Below are 26,940 nucleotides of genomic sequence, written 5' to 3' on the forward strand. Positions count from 1 at the left end.
GTAATTTTTTAATAATTATTTTTTATTGAGAAAATGTTTTTTATGCACTTTACAGTTCAAAATCCATTCTCTACACATTTAAATATTCAATTTTGTCCTGTCTGAGCGGACTCAGGCTCATCAATGCTTCTTGGAATTTCATGTACGACACCATTTTGATCATTCGTGGAAATTGGGGCGCTTTCAGGGCTTTCAGGGAGCTGCAAAGAAAGGAAAATTTATTAGCAAGGGTGAGATAAAAGTTGAAATGTATAAGAATGTTTGAATTTTTCAATTTTTTGAGAACTTTAGGAAAGTTTTTTGGCAACAAGAAAGGCTAGAAAGAATTCGTTGAGATTTATGAAAGGACGCCATTAGTCCGCCATTTTAATTTTTGGCTAATTTTAATTTTAGATAATTTTTAAGCTAAAAATGACTCAATAAATGGCTTAAAAGAACCAAAAATTAATCAGAGTGGCATAAAAAATTAAGATAACTTCGATAAATGGAAAAAAAATTAAAAGTTAGGTTATTTTGAAAGGAATTCTTTAGACTTACATTCACTGCATTTGCTTCTACTGCTTCTGTAGTGTTTTCAGGAGCTTCCTTTGGCGCTTCTGATGCCATTTCCTCGACAGCTGCAGAGTCTTGAGCAACTGCAGCGGGTTCCTCATTAGCAGCGGATTCCTCATTAGCCGCAGATTCTTCATCAGCAGCACCTTCTTGGTCCTCTTCACCATTTTCTGAACTTCCATTGACCCCATTCTCCTCCTGGGCAGTGCTAACATCACGCTGTAGTGTCCTCGTTGGGCTAACTCTCTCAGTCTTAATCCTAACAGGAACAAAGGGTGTTCTAAAGTCACTCTTCTCAATACTTCTTACACCAGTAATCACAGGAACAGGCGCTTGTTGTTGTGGAACAGCTTCAGGGGCTGCTTCCGTTTGTTCCTCATTTCCCTCCTTCTCCTGCCCTTGATCATCTCGCTCTGCAGCGTGACTATTTTGTCCCTCTCCACGAGTTTCCTTCTCCTGTTGCTTCTTCTTCTCCTGCTGCAGCTTCTGGATGAGTGCTGAGGGGATCTTAAAGACACGCTTCTTGGCTACTTTTTGAATCTTTGCCGGTGGTTTTGGGGGTAGATGCTTATCATAGGCGGGATCAATGGGTTCAGGCTTTACAATCACATCGGGCTTCTCTTGTTTTATTCGCACCCCTCGCGGTAGAGGCGGTACCGGTGGAGGCTCCTCTGGCGGTGCTTCTTCCTCCTCTTCCGGATCTTCGTCTTGCTGAGTCTCTTCTTCTGGATATTCCTGCTGTGGAGGCTCCTCTGACGCGTCAATTCGCTCCTTCTTGATATTCTTCGCAGCTAATCGCACCATCTTCTCATACCCACTATCTACAGGCTCCTGCTTCACCCTGATTGACGGTCTAGCAGCAACAGGGGCTGCAACACGAGGCGCCAACTCTTTTGCCACCTCAGTGGGATCCTTTGGTTCCTGCTTTATCCTCCTCGCCAGCTGTGCATAGGGATTCTTCAGCGTTACACGTTTTAGTACCTTTGGTGCCTTCGGCTTCGGTTTTGGCGGTTGAATGTCATCATAGGAGGTGTGCAGGCTTGCACCTTCAACATTAATTTGCGACTCCTCAATCTCCAGCGTTGAATCAGGCTCCGTCTTTATCACTGTCTCCGTACGCGGCGTACTTGTCACCGTGGCAAACTTCTTCTTGTGAATCTTTATCTTGAGTGGCTTCACTTTGGGCACCGGCGCTCCCAGATGCTCCGCCTTCAAGCTATCTGCATCATCTGACACATCAGGTGTTGGCGTATTGGACGTCCCTTTGCCCTTGCAGACAAAAATATGCCTAAAGAGGCGATCCTTGCGCTGGATGAATCTATCGCATTTAGGACAATTTGTATTGGACTTGATGAAGCATCCGTGCCAGTTGTAGAGATTGAATGTTGCAAACTCCTGACCACACATTGTGCAATTTGTATTGGGGACTGTATTCGTGAATATATGATTCTCCGGGCAGAACTTCTGGGAGTGCCTGAAATAAAAAAAAATCAAATAAATCGAGTTTTCCATGAGAGAATTTTGAGGTTAGAAAGAAGGAATCAAGCGAGGAATCAAGTTAGCCATAATGGTGGATTTTGAGGTTAGAACACAAATAGCTTCCGGATGGGAACTTACATCGTGAAGCCGGCGAGTTTATCAAATGTCCGGAGGCATTTGAAGCATCTAAATGGAATTCTGGCATTTTTATGCCAATTCTGATGATCCCGGTAGTCAGTTACATTCTCAAAGGGTACCCCACACGGACTGCAGCCATATTCATACGTCTTGGGCGTATGGACCTGCATCATGTGCACGGAGTAGATGTCCTTCTCGATGGGTTCAATACAAATTGGGCATTTAACGAGAACTGGCGGCCGTGGGGGCTTCTCCACGCGTGCCTTCTTCGGTTGCGGCTTCTCTGGTTCCTTCTCCACAATGGGGCGCTTCATCACCACAGGCAGGGCCGGTGAGAATTGAACCTTCTTCTTGAGCTTCGGTTTGACGGCCGGAGCGGCGGATTTGGGCTGTGAAATTGATGCAATTGGTGGCAGAGGGAGAATGTTTGTGAGCTTAACCACAGCAGGCCGCAGGAGGGGCTTAATGTCCACCATTGGAGGCTTCGGTGGCGCTGCTGCTGGTGGTGGATCCTTGGGCTCCTGCTTCAGATTCACGATCTTCGCGGCACGCATTAGTTTTGTCTTCCTCGTGGCTTGTGCCACCTTCCCGCTCTTTGTGGGCTTCACCACCTTTCCAGGAGCTTTCTTCTTTGCAACCTTCGGTGGACGCCCCCGCGTGTCCCGCATTGTCTTTGACTCTGATATTATCGGAGGCTGCAAGATGGTCTTTGATGGAGCATCTCGCCTTTCGACGTTATTGACCACAGGAGGCTGTGGCGGAAGCTGAAAGGAAAAGAAAAGAAGGTTATGTTTGTTTTCTTTGATGTCTCCTTTCTCTCCCTCCTTACCGGAGGCTGTGCTTTGGATTTGGGCTTCTCACGTGGTAGCCCGAGTAAATCTCTTGTTTGTACATTCGTGGCTGTGCACATCTCCCGGAATTCGTAGAAATCATTGATTTTATCGCTGCACAGAGTACAAATCTTCTGTGGCATCCGATCTTTCTTCGTCACCTGGAAACATGAGGCAAAAAAACAATCAATTTCTGCAGGGTCTCTCCCAGGCAGCCCCCATAATTACCTCAATACCGCAACAAACTTGAATTTTCGTCGAAAGCGGCACATCGTCCTCGCAGAAAACATCCTCATCCCGCAAAATGAAGACTTTATTGGGATTATCCATCCCACACAGGCGACACACATTCCGCAAGCTCGACTTGGGCTTGTCGATGATCTTCAGTGTGAACCTCTCCATTGTTTCCGGGCACTTTTTCACACCACATCAAGCGCAAAAACTGAAAATTTCCCACAAATTCTTGCGGAAAATTTTTCTATTAACAATTTGTGTCGGCAACTTTTTGACAACTAACACCGTCGCCCTAATCATTGACTACTCTATCCTCTGTGACAAAGCAACGATCGCGTTGAAATCCACGCGAGATGTCTCTTCGATCGTTACAGCGTGGTTGGATTGTTTTGATTTCTTTTCCTGCAAAAAAAGTTCTTTTTCACCTTTTTCACACAAATTAAGTACAAAATATTCAAAAGAAAAGTGCAAAAAGTCTCCCTGAAATAGAATCTATTCAAAAAGGTACGAAGCAATTGAAATTATTTGTAAAATTGTAAATTTTTCCGAAACATTCTCACTACCCCCGATTCATAACCTAACTTTTCTTTGCAGGAGTGCTCCAGGTGATTCCCAAAAATGGGTAAAAAGGCGAAAAAACGCGGAATAGCTGATGCGGTGTACACGAAAAAAGCCGCTCCGGTGGCAAAGAAAGCCAATCCATTTGAAAATCACGTGAATAGGACAAAATATGCCGTGCTAAATCGCAAAACAAATCATGAACGAGGGATTCCGGGTGTGGCGAGACAGAGGGCATTTGATAAGCGAAAAGCCACCCTTGGGGTGGAATTAATGAAGCAAAATAAGAGCAATAGTTTCCGGGATAGACGAATTGGTGGCCCAGAGGGTGGAGATGAGGCAATGAGGGCGAGATTTGTGGCGGAAATGAAGAGTCTGTATGGGCAGAAGAGTGGGCAATCGAAGCGAAAGAGGTTGTTTAATCTCAACGAAGAGGACACCCTGACGCACAAGGGGCAGACAATTGAGAGTATTGAGAAAGGGGATGATGCCCCATCGGATAGGGATGAGGATTCCGAAGAGGAAGGTGCGTTGGATGCAAAGTACACAGAATTGGCGCATTTTGGCGGAGGAGGAGAAGCTGGTGGGGTTAAATTGGGTGGAAAGGAAGCTCTGGAGGAGATGATTGCAGAGACAAAGCGACGAAAAGCAGAGATTGCCCGTGAGAAGGATGCCGTGCAGACAATGACGGAGAAATTGGACAGAGATTGGCGAGATTTGATCCCATTGATTGGGAAATTAAGCCGTGGGGATCAGGATGAGAGAGCAAAGCCCGATGCTTACGATCGGACGATGAGGGAGATGATTTTTGAAGCACGCGGCGAGCCAACTGATAAACTCAAATCCTTGGCGGAGATTGAGAAGGAAGAGCGTGAGAAGAGGGAGAAGTTGGAGAGGGCACGCCTGGCTAGGATGCAAGCAGCAACGAAGAAGGATAAAATTCCAAATCATCGTTCTGTGGATGATCTCGATGATGGTTATACGACTATTGCAGCTCATGAGGAGGCTCCGGAAGGCCTGGAAGCGCTGGAAGCTCCAGAAGAGCTGCAGAAGAAACTTCCTGGGGAGGAAGATGATTCAGAGGAGTCTTCCAGCGATGATGAAAGTGCTGAGGAGATTGAAAAAATCCTCCCAAAGCTAAATCAGGAATTTTCATTTGACTTCCCGCAGTCTTATGAGGATTTCCTGGAACTCCTCGCGGGGGATGATGAGGGAGAACGTTTGACTGCCCTTGTGGCCAACAGTCATCCCCATTTGCAGCCAGAGAACAAGGAGAAAACTCCAATTCTCTTCTCCTTCCTCCTTCAGCGCATCAATGATGCCTTCTCAGAGATCTCACGAACTTCCGCAAAGATTTCCTGGAAGATTCTCAGTCAGATCACACCGCATCTCTATGATTTACTCCATTTGAATCAATTGGAATGTGTTCAGCTCTTTCAGGCTGTTCTACGGGAGAAGCAGGAAGAATTCCGCGCGCGGAAGAGTGTCTTCCCGGGCATGGATACCCTGATCTTCCTCAAGCTCATTCCTCTTCTCTTCTCCACATCTGACTTCCGGCATAGCGTTGCCACGCCGGCTTTCATCTTTATCAGTCAAATTCTCACGCATTGTGAATTCCAACGACGGACGGACTTTGCACGAGCTCTCCTGCTCATCTCAACCATCCTGGAATTTACAAATCTCTCAAAACGTTTCCTGCCAGCTGTCACGGTGTGCTTAACGCAAATTCTGGCACTTTGTATCCCCCGACGGGCTGTGGAAGTGATCAAACTCATCCCACCGTTCAAGAAGGAAATGCGAATGAGTCTGGTGCTGGACGAAGAGCCACCAAAAGTCCCCGAAAGGGAACTAAAAATGACTTCTGAAGATCTTATTGAGACAAAAGTAACACAATCCTTCCGCGTAAGGCTCCTCCATGTCACTCTGGGGCTCTGTAGGTGCTTCCTGGAGCAACAGATGGCAAGTCCAGGTGCCAAGTACACAGCTGACGACATTGAGGGGCACCTGGAGCGAATCCCACTGGAAAAGTATCCGGAAGAGACGCAGAAATTGGCCCAAATGGTCAAGGATCAAATTAAGGGCATTGCCGAGCGCCCCATGAACTTCCTCGTGCCACCCAAGAAGCTCTCAGCTGTACCCCAATTGCGTCAAATTGATCCCAAAATCAACGATACCACCTTCACAGATAGGCGCAGGAAGCAAGTTCAGGACGCCAAGGCCATCCAGGATAGCCTCAGGCACAAAGTGAAGCGTGAGACAAAGAGTGCCCTCCGGGAGATTCGTCGTGATGCCGAATTCATCGGAAAGATGCGCCTTAAGCGACAAATGCAGCTCGACCGGGAGCGCAGGGAGAAGGTTAAGAGAATCTTTGCCGAAGCATCAGATCAGCAGGCTGAACTCAATGCCATGGACCGTAGCAATAAAAGGCGGAAGCGATGATTTTTTTTATTCTTGTTCTTTATTTCTCCAGACTTTGAATAAAAAGTTTGACAAAAAAAATCTCTTCTAAAATCTATTTTTTCTTTCTTTTCTTTTACTTTCATGCCGCGCGCCTCGATTGTACTTTTGCCGTGATTTTTATGGAGGCTGGGCGGGGTGTGTGCCCCACTAATAAATGAAAATTCTTCATTTTCTACACTTTTTTCTTCTTCATTTTACTTCCTAAAGAGTATTGCGTAATTTTTCTTTCATTTTTGCATTTTAAACTAACAAAATAAATGTTAAATTATATCGCCTAAAAAATGTGTGGTGTGTGAGGAAAATATGACTAAAGAGAGATGAAGAAATATAAAAGGAAATGGGCAAGGAGATAATAAAGAAAGTTAAGTACACAAAAGGGAGGAAGGAAGGATTTCAAGGGGATTGTAGGGAAAGCAAGGGCAGCAATGGAGAAAACTCAAAGTAAGTAATTCGTTTGAGATTCGATTTTCGCGATTTTCTAGTGAAAAAAAAAAGAATAATTTTAACACTTGGAGGACAAAACTGGTAATTGCGGCCAATTAAACTTTTTTTAATCGTCATAGGATAAAATCTATCTAACTTATCTTGATAATAGAACTCCAATTACTACAAGTTTGTTGAAAGAAAATGTGGAAAAACCTTTTCTTTATGATAAAAAATTAAGCTCAAAGTTTGAGATTAGAAATTCATGTCCTCTGCTCTGAATGTTAAATTGTATTTGAAACTTCTAAAAGGATATTTGAAGCAAGCCTGATCTTAGATGGTTCAAGCCTGAACACAGTCTATTACAGTTTTTACTTAAAATATGCCCTCAAGTTACTACTAAGGCTTTTAAGATCCCTTTCAGAAACTAGTTGATTAATTTAGCCCCATGGAGTCATTTTCTACAAAAGGCATTTTTACAAGTTAGGAAGAATAGAGTATCTGAGATAAATCCTCAATTTGGGAACGTTCTTTAGTTAGATAATAAATTCAAAAATTTCATACAAAATTAGGAACAAAAATAAAATTATTTCTTCAGAAAAAAATTGTTAGAATTCATAACCTCAAAAATATGTTATTAGAATTGTTTTAATTTTTTTTTAAATTAAATGTTGTAAAATTAATTTTTATTTGTCAGGCTTTTTCGGTGTTTTCACGACTTCTTTCTCTGTGCTTTACAATGCAACAAAAATCTTCTCCTCAAACTTGATTCACTTCACCCCATTCTCCCCTAAACTTAACCCTTCTGTGAAGGAGCCCTAATGAGATTCTAAATTAGAATTTCTAACGTTTTTTTCAAAGGAGTTTAATCACTCTTATCCATTCTTCATTCGAGGAATTGGGGCACAATTAGTTAAAAAATAAATAAATAAGAGATCTCCCAAAAATGCTAGAAATTGCGTAATTATCTTCTCACGTTTTTTTTGTCTCTTTAAATGTCCTGTAACGCGAGAAAACGGCTTTTTTGGACGATTTCATATTCTCTTTTGATCCTTTATGAGATATCTGACTCTTTCCTAAATATTTCTTTGTAATTGAACGAGGAATTTTTCTTCGTTTTAATTCTCATTGAGTTTTCTCTCACACTGTGCTCTCTTCTTTTTGAACTTTTCACCACAGTTTCCCCTAAAAAAAAAAGGCTATTTTTTCTTCAAGAGTATAACAATAAAACGATCGTAACGTCTAATTAGGCTACATTAGATAGATCAATGAGATTCTTAGAGAATAGAATAATTATAATGTGGGGAAAAGAAGACAACATGATGAGTTTTTTTACACATTACAATTTTTTAGACACAAATTAATCATTTTATTCTTTTTTAAACTTAAATTAAATTTATCAAGAAAATATCATTATTTTTTTCTTCACTTTGCCGCACTTTTTAAGTAAATTGCTCTTTGCAATTCTTTTTTTTCTTATTCATTTTTTTCTTAGAATTCGTGAGATTCGCTAAATGCAGTGATTTTTTCTTCTTCTCTTGTTGTCGTGAATTTGCCCGCGTTTTTTTCTTTTATTTCCCTTGCATTATGCCGGTCTTCCTCCACGACAAAATTCCCCCATAAATGGCACTAAAATCTATAAAATTTTAATTATTAAAAACTAATTAATTTTCTATTTAGTTATTTTTTCATTTTTTTTTTTAATATTATCTCCCATTTAATAAACTTTTTTATTTTTATTATTTAAACTGTTTGTATAGATGTTTAATTGTTAAAAAAATCATTTACTATTCTGGCACTATTTCATTTTGTGAAAAAAAAAAATACTAAAATTTGAGAAAAAAGAATTAAAACTTTAGAGGAATTTGAAAAACATTAAAGGTGATGAAGGAGGGAGAAATTAATAATAATTTTTTAATAAATCTATATCAGAAATAAACGTGAAAATTGCACATAGAATTTAAATAATTAGTGAAAAAAATTTTAATTCTAATTTTATTCTAATTCCAGATCTATGTTTTTTTTTATTTTACAATTTTTTTTAATAGTTTTTTTTTTCAAGAGCTCCAAACACTTTTTTTTATAATGTAAAAAAAATCAAGGCACAATATTCCTTAAAAATACTTGTTTTTTTTATTCAATAATTGAAATTTTTCTTTTTGAATTATTTACAAGAAAAAAAATGTTAGAAATATATTTCTTTAACCACTATACAAGTTTTTTATATATTCAATAAAAAACGTTTTATTTTTTTTTAGTTATTGCTTGTGAATTAATCATTAATAAATCAACGTTTTCTTGTGATTTTTCTTTTCAAAAAAAATCTTCAAGGATAAAGATCGACTTTTTCCTTATTCTCTCAATTTTGTGCTTAATTAAAATTAATTATAAATGAAAAAAGATTTCTCATTTAAACAAAAAAAAATTAATAATTGACAATATAGGGAAGAAAAATTAAAAAAAAAAAGATTAACATTTTGAGAAAAGTGTTTAAGAAATTGCACATAATTGCTCTTAATAATTTTTTTCTCTTTCTCCCTACAAAATCCTCCAATATAAAGACTTCTCATTAATATATAAATAATTAATATTAATAATATATTTTTTAAAAATTGTAAATATTCGTGATTGTATTTCTCTTCTAGTAATAAATTCTTATTTGTTTGCAAATTTCTTTCTTTCGGTGTAAAACAAAAAATATTTTGATTAGAGCCACAATTATTCAGATTAGAATTTTATACAAAAAAATATATAAAGAAAAAAATCTACTTACGATTTCCAAATAAAAATAAATTGAAAAAATATTTTCTGAAAATTCCAGCTTAACTAATTTTTTGATTTCACTTTTTTTTAAACTTTAATTTTTGTAAATATTTTTTTTTTAGAGATATCAAAATGTGTCCGTTGATCCATCCAGGAAGTCCAGGAATTTCCACATTGTCTCTCACTTTGCTATTATTCCATTCCATTTCTTTTCTTTCTTTTTTTTCATTTAACACCACACCAAAAAGCTCCTGAAATTCCTTTAACTTTTAGCAATGATTGATTTTTTTGTGCGTCGCGCGATTATGATGATGAAGATGATTTTTGCTGATTCAACAGATGCTGAGACATTTTTTCTTTCATTTCTGAGACACTACACACGAGAATCTAAACAAGAAGGTGTGTGGTAGTAGTTGGTAGTAGGCTGGATGGAGATTAGCACACGTTCAACAAAACTTTTTAATAGCAGACACTTTTGAGGCCTTTCGTTCAATGTTTTTTTCTTTTTTTTTTTGGTAGTAGGTACAACGCTCACACTCCCATTCTTGCTTTCTTGCCTTTCGGTTTGAAATCTTCGTTCGTACAACACCAGAGAGACCGAAAAAGTTGCACCAGAGACAGGTTGTTTGTTAGCATTTTTAACCATTATTTTTTGTGTTTGTTTTTTAGAGAGATTTTTTTTTGGTCGCGTCAATGGGTATAAAAAGAGAAAAAAAAGAAAAAGATAAACAGACATGTTAGTAAAAAAAAATATGGTAGAGAAATAATTTTTTTCTTTGTTCAATCATTTTGATAATAATTTTTCAATAACACCATGCACTAAAGGATTTTTATTTCTTTATTATTATTATTTTTTTTTTAAATATTTCTTGTCTTTTTATTAAAGTAATTTCTTCCATTTAATGGTTTAACCAGGAGGAATTAAAAAATAAGGACTCTTCACAACATATTCCTTAATTGGTTAACAGTTGATTCTATTATGGTTACGTATTTACGATAATCTTTGATTTAGGATATTTTAGAAGGCAAAATCAGAAATTTTATTTAAATGTTTTGATTTTTTTATTTGTTTAGTCAGAAAATAAAATTTTTTAAAGTTTACTCATCAACCTTAAAGGAAGTAAAGATTTTAATTAAAACTAATTAATTTTTAGCACCTATAGCTAGACAATTTCTTTTGAAAAAAAAAATGTCTGAGGTGGTTCAAAGACTCCGCTTAATTCCTCAGAGGTTGATTTTTTTTTCAATTTAGGTTTTTTCCATTTCAATTAGAATTCAAATAAAAATCTTTAGATAGTATTATAAGGAAAAAATATTTTTATTTCCTATTAAAACTGAACCGAATTCTATAAGATTTTCGCTGTTTGAGGAAAGATATCAAAGGTTTTGATTTCTTGCCAAAGCCACTTTCCTAATGAAGTTCCTTCTTGAATGAATATTTCAAATCAAAAGTGTTAGACTAATTTATTCTGAGACTCTAAAAATATTTAAGAACTTAAATTCTGTGCCAATTTTTCAGGGAAATCAAATTATTAACTCTCCTTAAATTCTTTGTTTTAATAACCTCTTTAAAACGATTTAAAATGTTCAAAAATTCAATTTTATATGATAATCAATAAGAAAAAGTCTTCAATTGTCGAATTCATGATCAGAATTTAGTTATCAAACCTATGTAGGTATTTTTTATAAATGTTAGAACTTTTTTTTTGAAACTATAGAACCAATGATAGAACATCACAAAATGAATTGATGACGAATATGGACTAAAAATCATGTTACATGGTGTTACTGAATAAATTATAAAATTATTATCAAAATTTGTGGAAATTTCTTTGATTTATTAATGAAAAACATTTTTCCAACAATTCCAAAAATATGTTTAAAAGAAATCAAAAGGTTTTATCTCTTAACATATCAGAGAAACTTCCACATAATCACAATATTTCATTACCCTCATTATCCTTTTGCCATGATTTTCTCAACACAAAGTTAAACAAAAATTGAATAGGTGTATCAATATATATTTTTAAAAAGAAATTAGAAATGATAAAAGCATAAAATGATTCCAAGGAATGTGATAATGGTGTTAAACAAAATGTTTAATCACAGTCAAATAGAAAAAAAAAGATTGGGGAGAAGACATAGCAAAAAGGCAAAAAGAGAATGAATTATTGTGAAAACTAAAACATTATATAAGTAAAATTATATACATTATCATAAATATAAAAATATATAGGCAACAATGTTATTGATAAATAAACAAAAAAAACAAAGTAAGAATATTTCCCATATCCAACTAATAGGTAAAAATAATTTGATAATTAAGATAAAATTAACAAAATCTCGATTAAAGAGGTGAAAAATATTTAATTTTTTTTTTAATAATAATAAATAATATTAATAAGTTTTTGTGTTAACTTGGCCTTTGGTTAGTTGATTGCGAATAATTTATTTGAAAATAGTAGAGATCATTAATCAACTATTACAAAAATTATTTGATTGATTTTTAATGTGATTTGTGATAAACATTTTTCAAAAATGCTTTTGGTTTATTTTTTTTAATAGATAAACATAATATTAATAAATTGAGAGAAGACATACAAGAAAAAACAAATTGAGAGATGAATTTTGTTGTTGTTGTAGTAATTAAATTTAAAAAAAAAAAACAATTTGGATTTTAGATTAAACAAATTTCCAAAAATTATTTCTTGCAATTTGATATTTATTTATAAATATATAAATATTTTTAGTTTTTAGAGAGGTGCCATGAAGTGTTAGCATAATATTTGTCAAGTAAATATTTATTTTGGATTAAAAAATAAATTATTTATAAAATATTATATTAATTAATTTGATAAGAGAATTGCTACAGAAATGTGATTATTTATATAAGTTTATTTTTATATTAATTTGTAGAATTATTTGTTGATTAAAAAAAAGTTAATCATAGTTGTTGCCTGACAATTGAGGTTTATTTATAAATATATATAAAAAAATGTATTAATCAAAATAGAGAAGAACCAAAATAAATAAAGGACATAACGAAACATTTTTTTTTTTCTGTGGATAAATCATCTTTATTGCTTCCTTACATTTCGGTTTGGATAAATTGAGAAAAAAAATCTTTAAAAAATTATCTAAATCTTTATCATTTCTTGCATTTTCTTTATCTTTTGTTTTTCCTTTTTTTATCTTTAAATTGAACTTTCAACAAACAACAAAAAAGACTTTCATGTTGCACCACTTGTAAAGTTTTTGTTTTCCTTTACTTTTCATTCATTATTCATTTCTAACTTTCTTTGCTCTTTGCTCATTTTTTTTTCATTTAATTTTTTTTATATCAATAATCATTTATATCTCTACAGATAGTATACAAATTATACATAATAGTATAAATATATTTTTAATATAAAATATTTCATCTTCCACAAAGGCACAAGTCAACGACAATAGTACTTTTTTTGATTTTTTTATCGTTTTTTTTTCTTTAATATTCTTATTTGTTTCATCTCCTTCATTTGCATTTTCTATCAGCATTCTTTTCTTTTATGTTTGTTCTTAAGTAAACGGCCTGTGTGTACAGTTTCTTCATTTAATCACAACAACAACTCAGAACATTGAGCCAACAAAAATTCTGAGAAATCAAAAAAGTGCTAAAAAATGCAAATGATGCGAGATATTTTACAATCAATTGCTTTGTTGCAAAAAAATAAAACGAAGAAGTTTAAATCTTTAAAAAATACTTTTTCAAAAAAATCTTCACTTAAAGTACAATGAAAAAATAAATTCTGGAAAAGAATTTTTCAATTCTTATGCATTATTTGTGTACTTTTTCTTTCACTTAAAAGAGACGATTTTATTTTGAAATGATGAGAGATATTTTTTTTTATTATTAATTATTAAGGGATGATTTTGATGGATTTTTCCATCATATTGGTAACATTTAATGTATAAATTGTTGTTTTTGCGCTTTGACCTATTTGACGATCAAATAATTGGCGATTTTAGAGAAGAAAAAAAAAGAATAGAAAGATACTTGAACCGGGGACATTTAGCTTGAGAAGAACGTGCTCTATCCATTAAGCCCTCAACAAATAAGAAAAAAGGGAAAGTAAGAAATTTTTTAAGAGGTTCTCAGGCTATTTAATTAATTCTAAACACATCTATTTCAATAATGTTGCATTATAGAGATAAGAAATTAAGAAAATCAATAGATCAAGAGACAAAAAAATTGGCCACAATGAGAACCTCTTTGCCAACAAAAATCTCTTTTCTCATTAAATTTGCATCTCTCCTAATTTTCCTCTTAAACCATTCCCATATTTTTCTTCCATAAAAAAAATTCTACACGAGTTTGAACTTTATTTTCAGTTAAAGAATTTTTATGGCGGCGATGGAAAAAAAGGTGATGGCTTAAAATAGAAATCAACTCACTCAAAATAGCACGAATTTTTCTCTCTTTCGTGGAAATCTCACAAAAAAGTGTCTCGCTTGATGCCATTTATCCCCAAACATGCACTTTTTCATCTACTCTACCCAAATAGCTCGTTCGGCACCCTTCCCTTCATTCCTCATATAATTCTACATTTAAAAGATTTACAAAAAAAATCTCTCATCATTTGAAAATTAAAAAAAAATCGTCAATTATGATGGCATTTTGCAAGTATTTTTTTTTCTTTTTAAAACCATATAGTCTAAGACGAACTATTTGCAATTTTCTTTACTAAATATATTTTACACATCTACTTGTTTATAGTGTAAAAAAAATTTAAACAACTAATTGTTCTATTTACAACGAAATAAAATAAAATTAAAAAAAATCCTAAATAGAGGAAAAAATCAATAAAATAGTAAGTAAAAGAAGTGAACTAACCTTTTTTCAGAGAGTTTGGGGCAGTTTTCTTGCATTTTTGTGAATTTTTCTCATCTCAATTTTATTGTTTGTTTTTCATTTCGCGCGCGCAAAGGTTTTTTTCTTTTGTGTGTGAGAGATTTGCATGAGATTTTGCGTTTTGTGTCTTTAAGAAAGTGCCCCAGCTCTTTGATAGGGATGCTCACGTGGCGGAAAATGCCTCCTTGGCTGCTTAAGGCCGCCTACTACAAGAAAAGAAAAAGAGCAAATATACCACATGGGTTTAAAAATATTTTTTCGACACATTTTTTTTCTTCTTTGAAACATTCTCAAATTTTTCTTATTTGTTTCTTCCTTCATTTCATATTTTCTTTTGCTCAAATCTACAATTTTTTTGTAACTAATATAAAATATTTCCTAGAGGAAAAAATATGGGGTAAAAGTATGTAAGATATATAATAAGGTATATAGGTACCTAGAATAAAAGGATAGGCTACTATTGAACAAATAAAAATATAGGTAGGTAAGAAGAAAAATAAAATTGGAATTCAAAAAAAAAAATACATAAGAACAATTTTTTAAAAATAATATTGGGAGGTCCATTGTTGGTAAATCGCGTTTGGTTTTCTTCTATAAATGTTTTAATATTTTTCTTAACTATTTTTAAGGATATATTTAAGGGGAACGAGTAGTAAAATGTTTTTTATTAAGAATAGAAATTACACTCGATGCCCAATAGAATGAATTCAATTAGGATTTATTTTTAAAGCATTTTCTTTATAGCTTTTGACGTATTTTTTCGTTGAGTATTCCATTTCAAAAATAAAATATTCTTAGCATCAAGAACTTTGAAAAAATATTCATTAAATAAAATCCCAATTAATTCGTTCTAATGAGCATCGAGCAATAATTCAATTGAATGTGCTATTAATCGTAGAAAATAAATTTGTTCATTTTATTATTTAACTATTTATATTGGTCCCTTGTCACAAAAAAAACCTCGAAGAAAAAAAAACTTTATGGCATTCTGTGAACAATTTGTTTTCTATTTATTTATTTATTTATAAATACTGTTTTAACCTTAAACGCGAATTTATACCAAAAATGGCAATGTTCATTTGTATTGCAAAGTAGCTGAATAAAGCTGATTTTACTGTAGTAATAAAAACTCTGAAAACATTGTTTAGCCCTCTATAACGTACATTTGTTCGTTATAAAGAACAAACGTTTGTTTTTTTTTCAGGAATTTTTGTGAGACTTTTAAGCTACTACCACGCAAAAACAGCTTAAGAAAATAATAAAAAAATCGCACTGATAAAAAAAATTGAGAATTAAATTAAAAAAAATAAAATTTGAAATAATAAAAAAACGACATTGACTAGTACATGGACGGACTATCAAATAATCCTTTCAGTTTTAAACTTCTATTCACAAAGGGTTGAATTATTTTAAAGAAATCTTTGCAAAAAATATAGCACCAAAAAATAAATCTGATTTATTTTTTTTTACAAAATTTAAGAACTGAAAAATTATATACTGGGAGGTGTTTTAAGTATAAGAAAATTAAGAAGAAAAATAAGCTTGAATTTGCCAATAATAGTCTATAGTGAGAGAGCTAATTTTTCTTAAAAGTTTTTTGTTGAAAAAACTTCAAATAAAGAAGAATAGAGGGATAAATAAGAAATAAATTTCAACCTTCACCTAATAGTCTAATTTATCCTTATAAAAAATTCCATAAGATTCCTAAACATTTTAAAATGGCTCACTGATTCTATATAGAATATGGATCCTTTCTTTTATTCTATATTAAAAGACCTCACTTTCCCTCAATCGTGGGAAAGAGAGATCTTTATTTAACCATTTCTGACTAACTTCAAACTCAATGGATTCATTTTGTTCTTTCATAGTATTTATAATTTTATCCCTAACATTATCCTAGAAAGAAAATATTTACAAAATATTCCTAAAACGTCGTTTTAAACTAAAAGAAAAAATTACTTTAAGTATTTTTTGACTTGTTTTTGCTTTTTTTTTTACTCGACGCTAATTTTAATATTTTTTTCTTTATAGCTAAGGTATTTTTTCTTTCATTTCTATATACTTTGTAAATAATATTTTTTTCATTTTACTTTTATAATATATGGCTTTTATGGCATTTCTTTTTTTTTGTTTTCAACCTTCTACTAAAATAAATTTCTTTGTTTATCGTGTGTAGCTTCACATTCTTGTCCTTTACTTCTACATTTCCTTTCACAAAATTGCCTTTTTTTCTTATTTTATTTCTGTTTTGAAAAGAAATTCTTTCTCACACACACATCAGTTGCAAAAATAAAAAGATCTTTAAAAAAAAAACATGATTATACTGACGCAAAAAATGAGTATTTTTACTGGGAAAACACAGAATTATGATAAAACTATGGAGAAAATTAATATAAAAAATATATAATATATATAATAAAGAATATAGAGAATAAAATAATAAAAAAAGAATTGATAGACAAATAAAATTTAAGTCACAAAAGTGCAATTCTGTGTTGTAAAAAAAACTTTTAAAAACATCTTTTTCATTCTTTATCTTTCGACATAAAAAAGAATTCCTTTGAATGTGTTGAATCTTCACTCTTTTTATAAAAAAAAAATATACAGAATTATGGTTTTTTTTTTGTATTTGTGTTTTTTTTTATATCGAAGAATAAATTTAAAACACGGAGCCAGCATGCAAAAAACGACCAACTGCAAAAATATTGTAGAATGTAAGGAGAAAAAATGCGTTAAACATAAATAACAAAAAAGAAATAGATAATAAACAATAATAAATATAACCATAGAAATTAAGAAAATACACTCAGAAATCATTTTTCTTAACATCTGCATGAGCAATTAACGGATTCTCCATTATACTGTGCTAACCCTTTCAGTCTGATCTATAATTTTATCTTTTTAACCCTTTCGCATCCATTAGGTCTTACGCTAACCTATATTTGAAAAAAATTATTTTCTCGAATTTTAAATAATTTAATTATTTTTTCAAGTTGGAAATACGTTTCTATGTTTGAAAGAGTTAATCCAATTAAAATCAACCTAATGACTGATTCTAAGGCTGAAATCCTTAAAAAAAACATTTTAACGAGTACAAGAATGTTTTATGAGCCTTCTTAAGAAATCATTAAGTCAATTGATTGTTTTGAGTATCCTGAAGGGGTTAAGCTTTCAAAGAAAAATAAATTCTCACGATGGCCAATAGTTTTGTGAAATTCTTCGTTATATTTATTGTCACCTGTCAAAGATAATTTTGCAGGTGTTGCTCTTCGCGGTTGACATCTTCAATTGGAATAAAAATAATAAATATCTTATATATTTTGTCCTCTGCCAAAAATAATCTTCTTACATGACAAATTCTGTGTAAAATATTTTTCATCTACGAAATATAAATTTTAGAACTTTAATTATAAATAAAATGGAATTAATTTCTCTTAATATAATATTTTCTTTTTATTTTATATAAATTGGTTTCATTCAATTTATCACAGTTATATGTAATTCTCTTCTTTTTTTTTTTACTTTTGCATTAACAGTTTGGTGTAATGATTAAAGACGCATTGCTTATTGTAAAGTCTCAAAGGTTCAAATCCAATGTTGATTGAGATTTTTTTCCAGAGTATTTATTCTTGTTTTGTTTTTATTATCCATCAGTGCTTGATAAAGATATATTCTTACAATAAAACAACAGAGAGAAAAAATGAATTTAGAAACTATTGTGGTTCCATACCAAATATGACGCAAGGCCGGCTGTTGCATAGTAACCGATATACTTCTGTGGAGATGATTCTGGCTCTGTGCAACAGAACGAAAATTTCAATTATTTCTTCTGTTCCCGATTTTTTTTTATAAAAAAAATTATTAGAATAATAAAAACAAAATTAATTGAGTTTCTTCTTATCAAGCAATGTTAGATGGAGACGTCTGATGTGAGATTGAGGACCTCGCTTTTTTTTCACTATAAATGACAATTAAAGAATCGCAAGGAAATATATATAAATTGAATTTCAATGCTATTTTGCAGAGTTCATTCATTTACTTATTTTTCTGAGTGTATTTTATATTGAAAAAAAAATTATGTTTATTAAAAAAATCATTAGGTTTGTGTTGAATAATACATAAATAGTAAATTTGTAAATTAAAAACAATAATTAGTAACAACTTGTGATATGCTGAATTAGTATTGTGGATTGCACTGAATTGGGTGTTAATTCCCTAATTTGTGTGAATTAGAAATTAACACAGTTTTCTTTTCTTTTTTTTATATTTGGTTAAAAGACTACACATTTTTATCATTCCTTCGTCACTCTCTCTGCGCGCATAAAGGCCAAAAAATAATAATAATAATAAAAAATATGCAATGTATATTATTTGGCATTATTATGTATCTTTGTGAAAAAAAGAGAATAAAAAAAAAGAAGACGAAAAAAGTGGAAAAGAAATGCGCTATTTTCAGTTGTAAATTAATTCCTCCCACACTTTCTACGGTAAATCTCTTCATTCGGAACTCTTCTTCTCTTTTGCTTCCTCTTCTTTACTTTTATAAAAACAAATAAGTTATTGGCCATACGTATAAAACACGGCGTATGATGCACTCTTTCCACCCATCTAAATATATATTTATGTAGGTAAAATATTATTTAGTAGAGAGACAGTGAAGAAGAGGAGAATACTGGTAAATGTTGTTAGAGAAAAGACATGTTGTTTGGCACTTTTTTTTGTTTTCTTCTTTTAACATCACCACCACCACCAGCCGCAGCAAAATTTTTCTTTCCTTTGAGAATATTCCTCATAAATGCAACGCAAACAGGATGAAAAGACGCGTAACAAGATGAAAATTCTCTTCGACTCTTCTTTACAAACAAATACTGTGAGGTACTGTTGTTCAAATCACTTTCAGCGCGGGATTATTTTTCTTTTTGGCTAAATGCATTTTCATCCTGTGCACACAACATTCTCAATGGAAATTAATTATAACGTAATTATTTGATGTGTCAACTTTGAATGTGAGAAAATTAAGTTTCGTGTCAAGGAAAGTTATCTTTGAGAGACATTTTAAACCATATAGCTGCAACATTTTATATGATTTTCTCTACTTATTCTTTTCTTTTCTTTTTTTTTTGTGTGTCAAAATTCATTTGCAGGGTAAATGTGTATGAGGTCATAGAGAATATTATGTGTGTGTGTGTGTGTGTGTGTTAAAATATTATTCGGTGCATGTAGTTCACTGAAAATAATTGGTTACGTAGCAAAAAAAAAGAAGTTTTTCTTTTGGGATTAAAAATAAAATATATAAAAATAAAATATTATCGTGCAAATAACCCACCACTGTGATCGGCGTATTCCGTGAGGAGTGGATTCCCAGCAGCTAGGGCGTAGTTTGTGTAGTCCCCATAGGGTGTGGCATAGATTAAGCCAGGATGATCAATTGTTGGGGGTGCAGACCCAGACAGGATACTCGCAGCTGTCGTGGGTACTGACATCCTCGGCGAGAGGATCAATGGGGCGCCCAAGGGGGTGGCCGGTGTTCGGAGCTGTTGGGCCGTAAGACCCGGCATGGCTGGTGATAGAAGACGCGTTTCAGCAGCACTCGCAGCCAGACGACGCCATTCTTCTTCAGCAGCTTTGAATATAAAAATAACTCTCATTTAAGTTGGGAACTTTTACTTAAACAATTATTGAGTAAAACTTTAAAAATATTCTTGCAAATGATAAGAAATTTTTAACGTTTCCTTAGATGTTAGAAATTTTGTCAGATTTTTTTTTATGATGAAAGTTAGGAAAATTGAACGATTGAAAATACTTTAATGTTGGGAAGTTAACAAAATTTTAGGAAAATTCATAGAAAGGAAAATCTTCAAATTACCTGCAACTGTTGTCTTGGCACTGGAGTCTCTGTATGTGCCATTAATGATGGCAAGTTCCATCAATTGACGCTTCTTGAGCTCATCCTCGCCTTCGGCTTGCTACATTTCCGACGAGATAAACATATAAATTGTAAGTAAAACTCAATTAGAATAAATCAAATGACGATCCTCGTTCATTGTTAATGATCAAGAAAAATCATTTTGAATGGAAATTACAAATTATTCTTTTCATCATAATTAGTATAAAATATTTGCAAAGCCTAAAAAGAACTTTTGAAATTAAATACTTGAGTTTTTTCTTTAATATTTAATCATATAGCTGAATTCGCTTAATCGCCTCTTGAATGATTAATAAATAATGTGAATGATCCATTAAAACGAAGATATTTTTCATGCTACTATATCTCTCATCACAACAAATGTTAAGTGATCTTGCAATCATTTGATCAGGACAGCTGATCAAACATAGAGAAGATCAAGCGATCAATAACCTTAAAAGAATTTATTATTAATCTTATTTCTCGGACACAATTATCAAAAAAAAAATTAGAGAAAATATATTTTAATATTCTTTAATACTTAATGAAAAGTTTTTTATCTTAATGAAAAGAGATCAAAAAAATTTTCACATTAGAAGTCTTTAATGAAGTAATCATGATCATTGTACGATCAATAGACTTATTCACTTCATTTCTCTTTCTTTCGTGATCATAATTTTATTTATATCAAATTTCATAACATTCAACACTTTTAACATTATGCTTTAACTTCCATGTTAATTTAAAATTTTCCTGACGATCATTCAAAACTATCGTAATATTTTGACAGAAGAAAAACCTAATTATATCATTATTTCTTACGAATTCTGCCCAGAAATTCTCATGAAATTTAACATAAAAACTTCCCAAAAAAATCTAAATAATTTATAAATAATTCTGCAATGATTTTTTAAACAAATTTCAATGCAAAAAGAGTTCAAAAAAATGAGGGTGCCTGCCAAAGTACGTAGCATTTGAGTGTTCTCTCTCGAAGGCAATATAGCTCCTCCACTCTATACAGTGAATGAATGTTGAAACATCCGGATGGATAAAATGGAATTTATAAATAAACTTCAATAATTAAATTAAATGAATTGGAACCAAGTGGAATTTCCACCGTATGGGCCATTTTCCTTCTCCCCAAAAAGCATTAGAATTTGAGAGCGCAATGTGCAAAATCAAAACCTCATTTGAAAGTCTTTTATTGCTGCACAATTTATCGTTAATAATATAAACAACTTTTGCTCTTTCTCTCTCTCTCTCTTGAGACCTCCAAAAAATCCAATTGAGGAGCTCTTGTAGTTTTTTTTTCTTGGCACTAAAATTGTCGCGTCATTGAACTAAATTTTGCAAAATATAATAAAATATCTATTTGGAATATAGCGTGGAAGTTTGTATAATATAAATTTTTTTAACTGTATTTGGACACGGTGGGATATATCAAGAGCATTGGTTGAATATTGAAATTTCTCATTTGGTTTTTGCATATTCTATATAACCCAACATATATATACTTTAAAATTTATTTTATTGATGAAAATGTTGCAAAAAGCTGCCAAAAATAACCAACTTACTGGCACTAAGAGTTTTTCAACTTCCTCAACTGCTCGTTGCAATTTAATTTTGGCACGATTTTCCGAATCTTCCACGGTAATCAAGACGTGCAAGTCATCGGAGAGATGTTCCCAATTCGGTTTTCCACGGTTTGCATCCTCCTGCAAAATTAAATATTCATACAAAATGCTTTAAAAAAAATTGTTAAAAGATCAAAAATATAAAAATTTATTACGTTACAAAGAATTCAAAGAGAAATAATAAAAAGCGAAAACACCGTTTAATTCCTCCTTCTGGTCTTCCTTTTACTCTCTTTATATTTTCTTTCTCTTCATTCTTTTAGCCCATTTCCTCTTCTTTTTTTTCACCAGGTTTCTTCGCTCATTTTATTTCTCTTTTATTTCAACAAGCAAAAAAGATTAACAGTGCGTGAAAATGAATGAGTTTAAATATCAACAAAAATCTTTAAACTCTTTTTTTTTTGCTTCTTTTGCTGATCTCACTTTATTTTTCTTCTTCTTGCAACCACGGATGACGCTCCACGGCGTCGTCTGTGTGTGTATGTGTCTCTTTTGCGCCCCAGAAAGTGGGCCACATAAACACACCACTCTCGTATAAATTTAATATTAAAATCCCTCTCAAAAAGCTGCGCTGAGATGCTTTTGAATATGCAACAGCGATCTCTTTTCACTTCCATTTGGTGATCATTTTCTGTTTTTTTTTCATCAATTCTCCTTCGTGCACCAGATAAAATCCATGGACATCAACAAATCCTCCGCATTGGCAGAGAAAAAAAAGCTTTGCCAACACAGTGTGAATTTTATTTAATTAACAAAATGAGGAATAAAAAAAAAAGACAAATAGAGATCACCAAAATAAACTTCCTGGCGCCCATGAAGGTGCGGAAAAGCTCAAAGATACAAATAAATGAGAAGAAGAAGACTTTCCAACATTACATACAAAAATCTCTTTCCTCTCTATCCGGTCGTTAAGGGAATCATATTAGCTAAGAAACCACGCACATCTCTCTCTCCTCTAAAACTCCAACCATGTGTCTATCTGCAGAAATTTTTCACACAAATTTGTGACTCATTTACAAGACAAATCCTCACTAACAATATTCTCTTCTTCCTCCTCACTCTGTTCTGTCTCTCTGTACGTGAAGTCATCTCTCTGAAGGCATCAAGATGCGAGAAAAATGAGTCAAGATGCTGCCTGCCGCTTTTTTTCGCCTCTCTGAATTTTCATAAACAAACACCATGCGGCCCGCGGGAGATGTATCAAATGTGGGTGAAAGAGTCAAAAGATTCTCTTTTACATTCACTCTTTCTCTATCACAAAGTTCTCCATCTCATTCCATATTGTAGAAACTTTGTGAAAAATTTTATAAATAGAATTTCCTCCTTCACACAGACCAAACAGCACCACCAAAGCGATGATAATTTCATAGGTATATATACATTTCTCCTGTTTCTAACTCAAAACTGTATGCGTGCGAGATCATCCCGACCAAACTCACCAGACTCTGCACACAGAAATCTCATTAAGAAGCTGCGTAAAGTTGAATGACCCATAGATAAGAGATTAAATTACATTTCGACTCATTTGTTGGAAAGTCTGCAAAATCATTAGAGTGCTCGACTTTCACTTGAAATGTCTCTGGTTCGAGTGAAGGTCAATGTAGTTTTTTTTATTAGTTCTGTCTTTTAGATGTGATTCTTTCGAAGAAATTCTACTCTCAAATTTTGATTTTTTTTGTTTGAAAATCCATAAAGAATATAAATTTTATATAGGTACGTTGTTTTGAAAAAGTCTTTATAATTAATCGTGGTGTGTTCAATCAATGGTAATGATTCTGATGGGGGAAACACGGAAAGGACCTCAATCTACTTTCTCGCTTTACTTTATTGACGACAAAATTTACAATAAATTGGCAATGATCCTTTAAAAAAATCCGCACTGATCACTACTCGAACTGATGATCATTTAAATGAAAGTCAAGCACTCTACCCATTATGCAAAATATTTCATCAATTTAATTAGAAACAATTTAATACTTTAAAATTATTTCATTAAATATTCTAATGAGAATAAAATCCAAGATATTCTCAACTCTGTTTCCTTACACTAACGCAATCACATCTGTAGAATCACACAGTTAAATGAAGGAGACAGGGCACACGATCTCGATTACGATTATAATGTGAAATAGACACCGTTTGAGTTTATTGCTCATAGGTATACGAAGTGAAGGCGGGTGTAAGAAAATCATCTCCTTCGCACTCACATTTCCTCACAGGAGAGTTAAGAGCATATGTTTTCTCTATGCGATGCTATTTTTGTTCTAATACACACCCGTGTTGAATTTAAATCGCACCATAACCAACATTTTATACCCAAAGTTCTCTCAGCAAAGTTATAGAGAAAATCTTCTTGTATATGCGTCAACCCTTTACCCTGATGTTTAACATTAAATTCCATTTAGTTGAAAGTTGAATAAACCTTTTATCTACTCACCTTCTTCTTATCCCTCATTGATCCTTTTCCTCTGACCATAATTTTGCATCCTGTCTCCTGTTCCAACTGCTTTGCTGTCATGCCACGTGGTCCCAAAATTCGGCCCACAAAATTGAACTGCAACAAAAATGAAAACAATTCATTAGAATTTGTTAAAACATTTTTATTTTAAATAAATTTTTCAATGTTTCTTTGCAAATTCTGAAAGTTGAAAGATGTGGGAATTTTCTCTAATAACTCCAAACTTCTTTAAAGAGCAATGTTGCATTCTAAGTCACTTCTCAAAGATGATTTTCTCAGTATTCTTCCACATAGCTTAATAATTTTTATAATTACAGGAAATTCATTGCTTTTGACGTTTTTTCGACTTTAACTTAATTCCCCGAAAGGGTTTATTTTTATTTCATTTTGAAAGTCACTTTCCGTCTATCCAACAGTACTCTTCTTTCACACAATCACCACTGAGATATCTCCATGTTGATAGTTGAATCACTCTACATTGAATTCATTCAAATTTTACCTTTCAATGATGATTTTAAATGCAAAGTAATTTGATTGAGATCTCACAGCATTTTTTTTTGAATGGCAGAAGACTTCAAAACTTTTCCATGTGATGAATTGAAGAGTGAGAAGAGATTGAGAAGAAGAAAAAATGTAGGTAGGTACGTTGTATCCATTAGAGGAGATTTTGAATTTCCCACAAAAAGGTGTTTATTTGTGCTGCATTCGAGTGAATAATTGAATTATCTCATTGTTATGTGTGGATCATTGCTGCAAAAGGTATTTATGGGATGGAGAGAGAGGAAAAAAAATACAGTGGAAGTGTAATTATGTCGCTTAGTGTGCTATATTTATTCAAATGAGTTGCTGCACACGTTGAGAGAGAAAAGAGATGATGTTAAAATGTGTAAATGAGGGAGGAGATGGAAGAATAAAAGTGTGTCACATCAGGGACATTACTATACTTCTTTCTATCTCTGTATACTTACAACAAAAACAAAAAGAATAAACTTTTAATGCTTTTTGTATAGTTTAACCTATAAATTACACATAAAAATAGGTGGTAGGTGTTGTACATAATTAAAAAAAACTATTTTAGCAATGAGCTTCTCTTTTGTGTTTATTCAGGGAACCCTTTTGCATTTCCTTCGTACTGCAAAGGGGTTTTTAATTTCTATTTTTTGTTGTACAATTTTTTTTAAATTTTGTTTTGATTTTCAAGTATTTTACGATTGTTTTTCTTATTGTTCTTTGATATTTGAGAAAAAAATTGGAGAAACTATCTTCACTGTTTAGGTAATTAGGAACATAGTTCATGATGGAGGCGCCTGGTAGTCAAGCCTACTTCCACAGCGAAATGGGGGCCCTTGGTTAATTAATTTTAATAGCCCAAACATATTTTTTAATTATAAAAAATAAATATTTTCTTCACTTAAAAATATTCCATTTGACTTGTCTTTCTTTGAACCTAATTTTTCCGCACTGCAGCAAATATCTTTATTTGCATTTTTCGCAGTTTGAAGAGAGATCTTTTGGAAGACTTTGAATGGTAAATTGCAAAACTAGGTTCTTCTGTGTTTTTCTTTTTCTCTTTCAAATACACACGAGTGACACAAATACACCATGTGGCGCGCATAATGTTTTAAAATAATTGTTAGTTAATAAACAACAAAAAAGAGCCCCCATCTAACTTCTATAGAGGTGTTGCCTTTTTATTATTTAATGAATGAATTACGCGCAATCTTTGAGCTCCATTCATTCTCCCCACGTAACGATCTTGTCCTCCTCCTCCGTGCTACCTTTACAATCACCTACCTCACTCTCTTCTACCTCTTCATCATCTTTAATCACTATTTTTTTTCTCTTCCAACAAACTCCACTTCATTTGAATACATGTGTGGCTTTTCAATGCAATAACCACGCACAGGCCATTTTTTTATCTCTCTCTCTCTCTCACTCTCGGCTTATATACCTTTGTCTGTTGGTGATTTTTTCTTTATTATATTAGCACCAAATAGAGGTGGGCGCGTACAGGTTGAAAAATACCACGGAAGGTCATTGAAAAAAAATAATAAAATAAAATGCGACACATTTTGTGACAAGGAGTTGCACTTTTCCACGCACAAGTTGCGGAAATATGTGTTTTGCCATCATTTCTGCACCTTGCCCATCCCACATGACATCCCATTCATCTTAGCCGAGTGTGATCCCGTGTGCAAGATCCAGCGGCTGTTTGCAACACCCACGTGCTAATCTCAATGAAAAATGTCAGCATTATAGGTTGATATTGTTGGTGGAAAAATCATTAAAGGTGAGTCTTTTTAATCATTCCTGTGGCTTCTTTGAGTGCAACCTCTCCCGGCTAAAGTGCGTCATTTGTGGAACAATGCATTCAACTATAGGTATACTTACATTATATTTTCAATTTAAATCCACCCACTGGCATTGCAGTGAAAATCACCTGACCCCCGCCCATTTTCTCACATCATCTATCCATGCAATTTTCCTCTAATGTTGCTTATATATGCATTTTATGTCATTAAATACTTTTTTTAGAGTCTTTCATCAACACCGCACGAACGATCGCAATCTTTGTTTAGATTTTTAGCACAAAGAGTTGGTAAAGAAAAAAATTG

The 26,940-nt window shown here is 32.8% G+C and overlaps 3 protein-coding genes across 9 annotated transcripts in view; 1 reads left to right on the top strand and 2 right to left on the bottom strand.

Moving 5' to 3' along the window:
- Position 1: 1 nt before the first annotated feature.
- LOC129788137 (uncharacterized) lies at positions 2-3,533 on the bottom strand. Its single transcript, XM_055824157.1, has 5 exons — positions 3,228-3,533; positions 2,999-3,160; positions 2,170-2,933; positions 538-2,026; positions 2-200 (listed from the first exon to the last, which is right to left on the bottom strand). The coding sequence occupies exons 1-5, from the start codon at positions 3,399-3,401 to the stop codon at positions 87-89; spliced, it is 2,703 nt and encodes a 900-aa protein (XP_055680132.1). The 5' UTR covers positions 3,402-3,533; the 3' UTR covers positions 2-86.
- A 53-nt stretch (positions 3,534-3,586) lies between these two features.
- LOC129788138 (nucleolar protein 14 homolog) lies at positions 3,587-6,589 on the top strand. The gene is made up of 2 exons (XM_055824158.1): positions 3,587-3,737; positions 3,828-6,589. The coding sequence occupies exon 2, from the start codon at positions 3,852-3,854 to the stop codon at positions 6,228-6,230; it is 2,379 nt and encodes a 792-aa protein (XP_055680133.1). The 5' UTR covers positions 3,587-3,737; positions 3,828-3,851; the 3' UTR covers positions 6,231-6,589.
- The window catches only part of LOC129788141 (protein held out wings), a 55,833-nt gene continuing 35,123 nt past the window's right edge, over positions 6,231-26,940 (bottom strand). Inside the window, exons 3-9 of one of the 7 annotated variants that reach the window (XR_008750290.1) lie at positions 24,305-24,421; positions 21,808-21,948; positions 20,195-20,294; positions 19,655-19,951; positions 14,311-14,534; positions 9,448-10,009; positions 6,231-8,310 (exon numbers count right to left, since the gene is read on the bottom strand). Coding sequence is in view for 3 of the 7 variants with exons in the window: in XM_055824163.1 (XP_055680138.1) it covers positions 18,035-18,123; positions 19,655-19,951; positions 20,195-20,294; positions 21,808-21,948; positions 24,305-24,421 (744 nt within the window). In the remaining 4 variants the exon portion in view is untranslated. Of the gene's footprint in view, positions 10,010-14,310; positions 17,023-17,283; positions 18,124-18,415; positions 19,556-19,654; positions 19,952-20,194; positions 20,295-21,807; positions 21,949-24,304; positions 24,422-26,940 lie in introns of those variants that run through there. The other 6 variants (XR_008750291.1, XR_008750289.1, XR_008750292.1 and 3 more) reach the window with 6 other exon arrangements.

The sequence above is a fragment of the Lutzomyia longipalpis genome, chromosome 1, assembly GCF_024334085.1.
Source record: "Lutzomyia longipalpis isolate SR_M1_2022 chromosome 1, ASM2433408v1".
Taxonomy (NCBI): domain Eukaryota; kingdom Metazoa; phylum Arthropoda; class Insecta; order Diptera; family Psychodidae; genus Lutzomyia; species Lutzomyia longipalpis.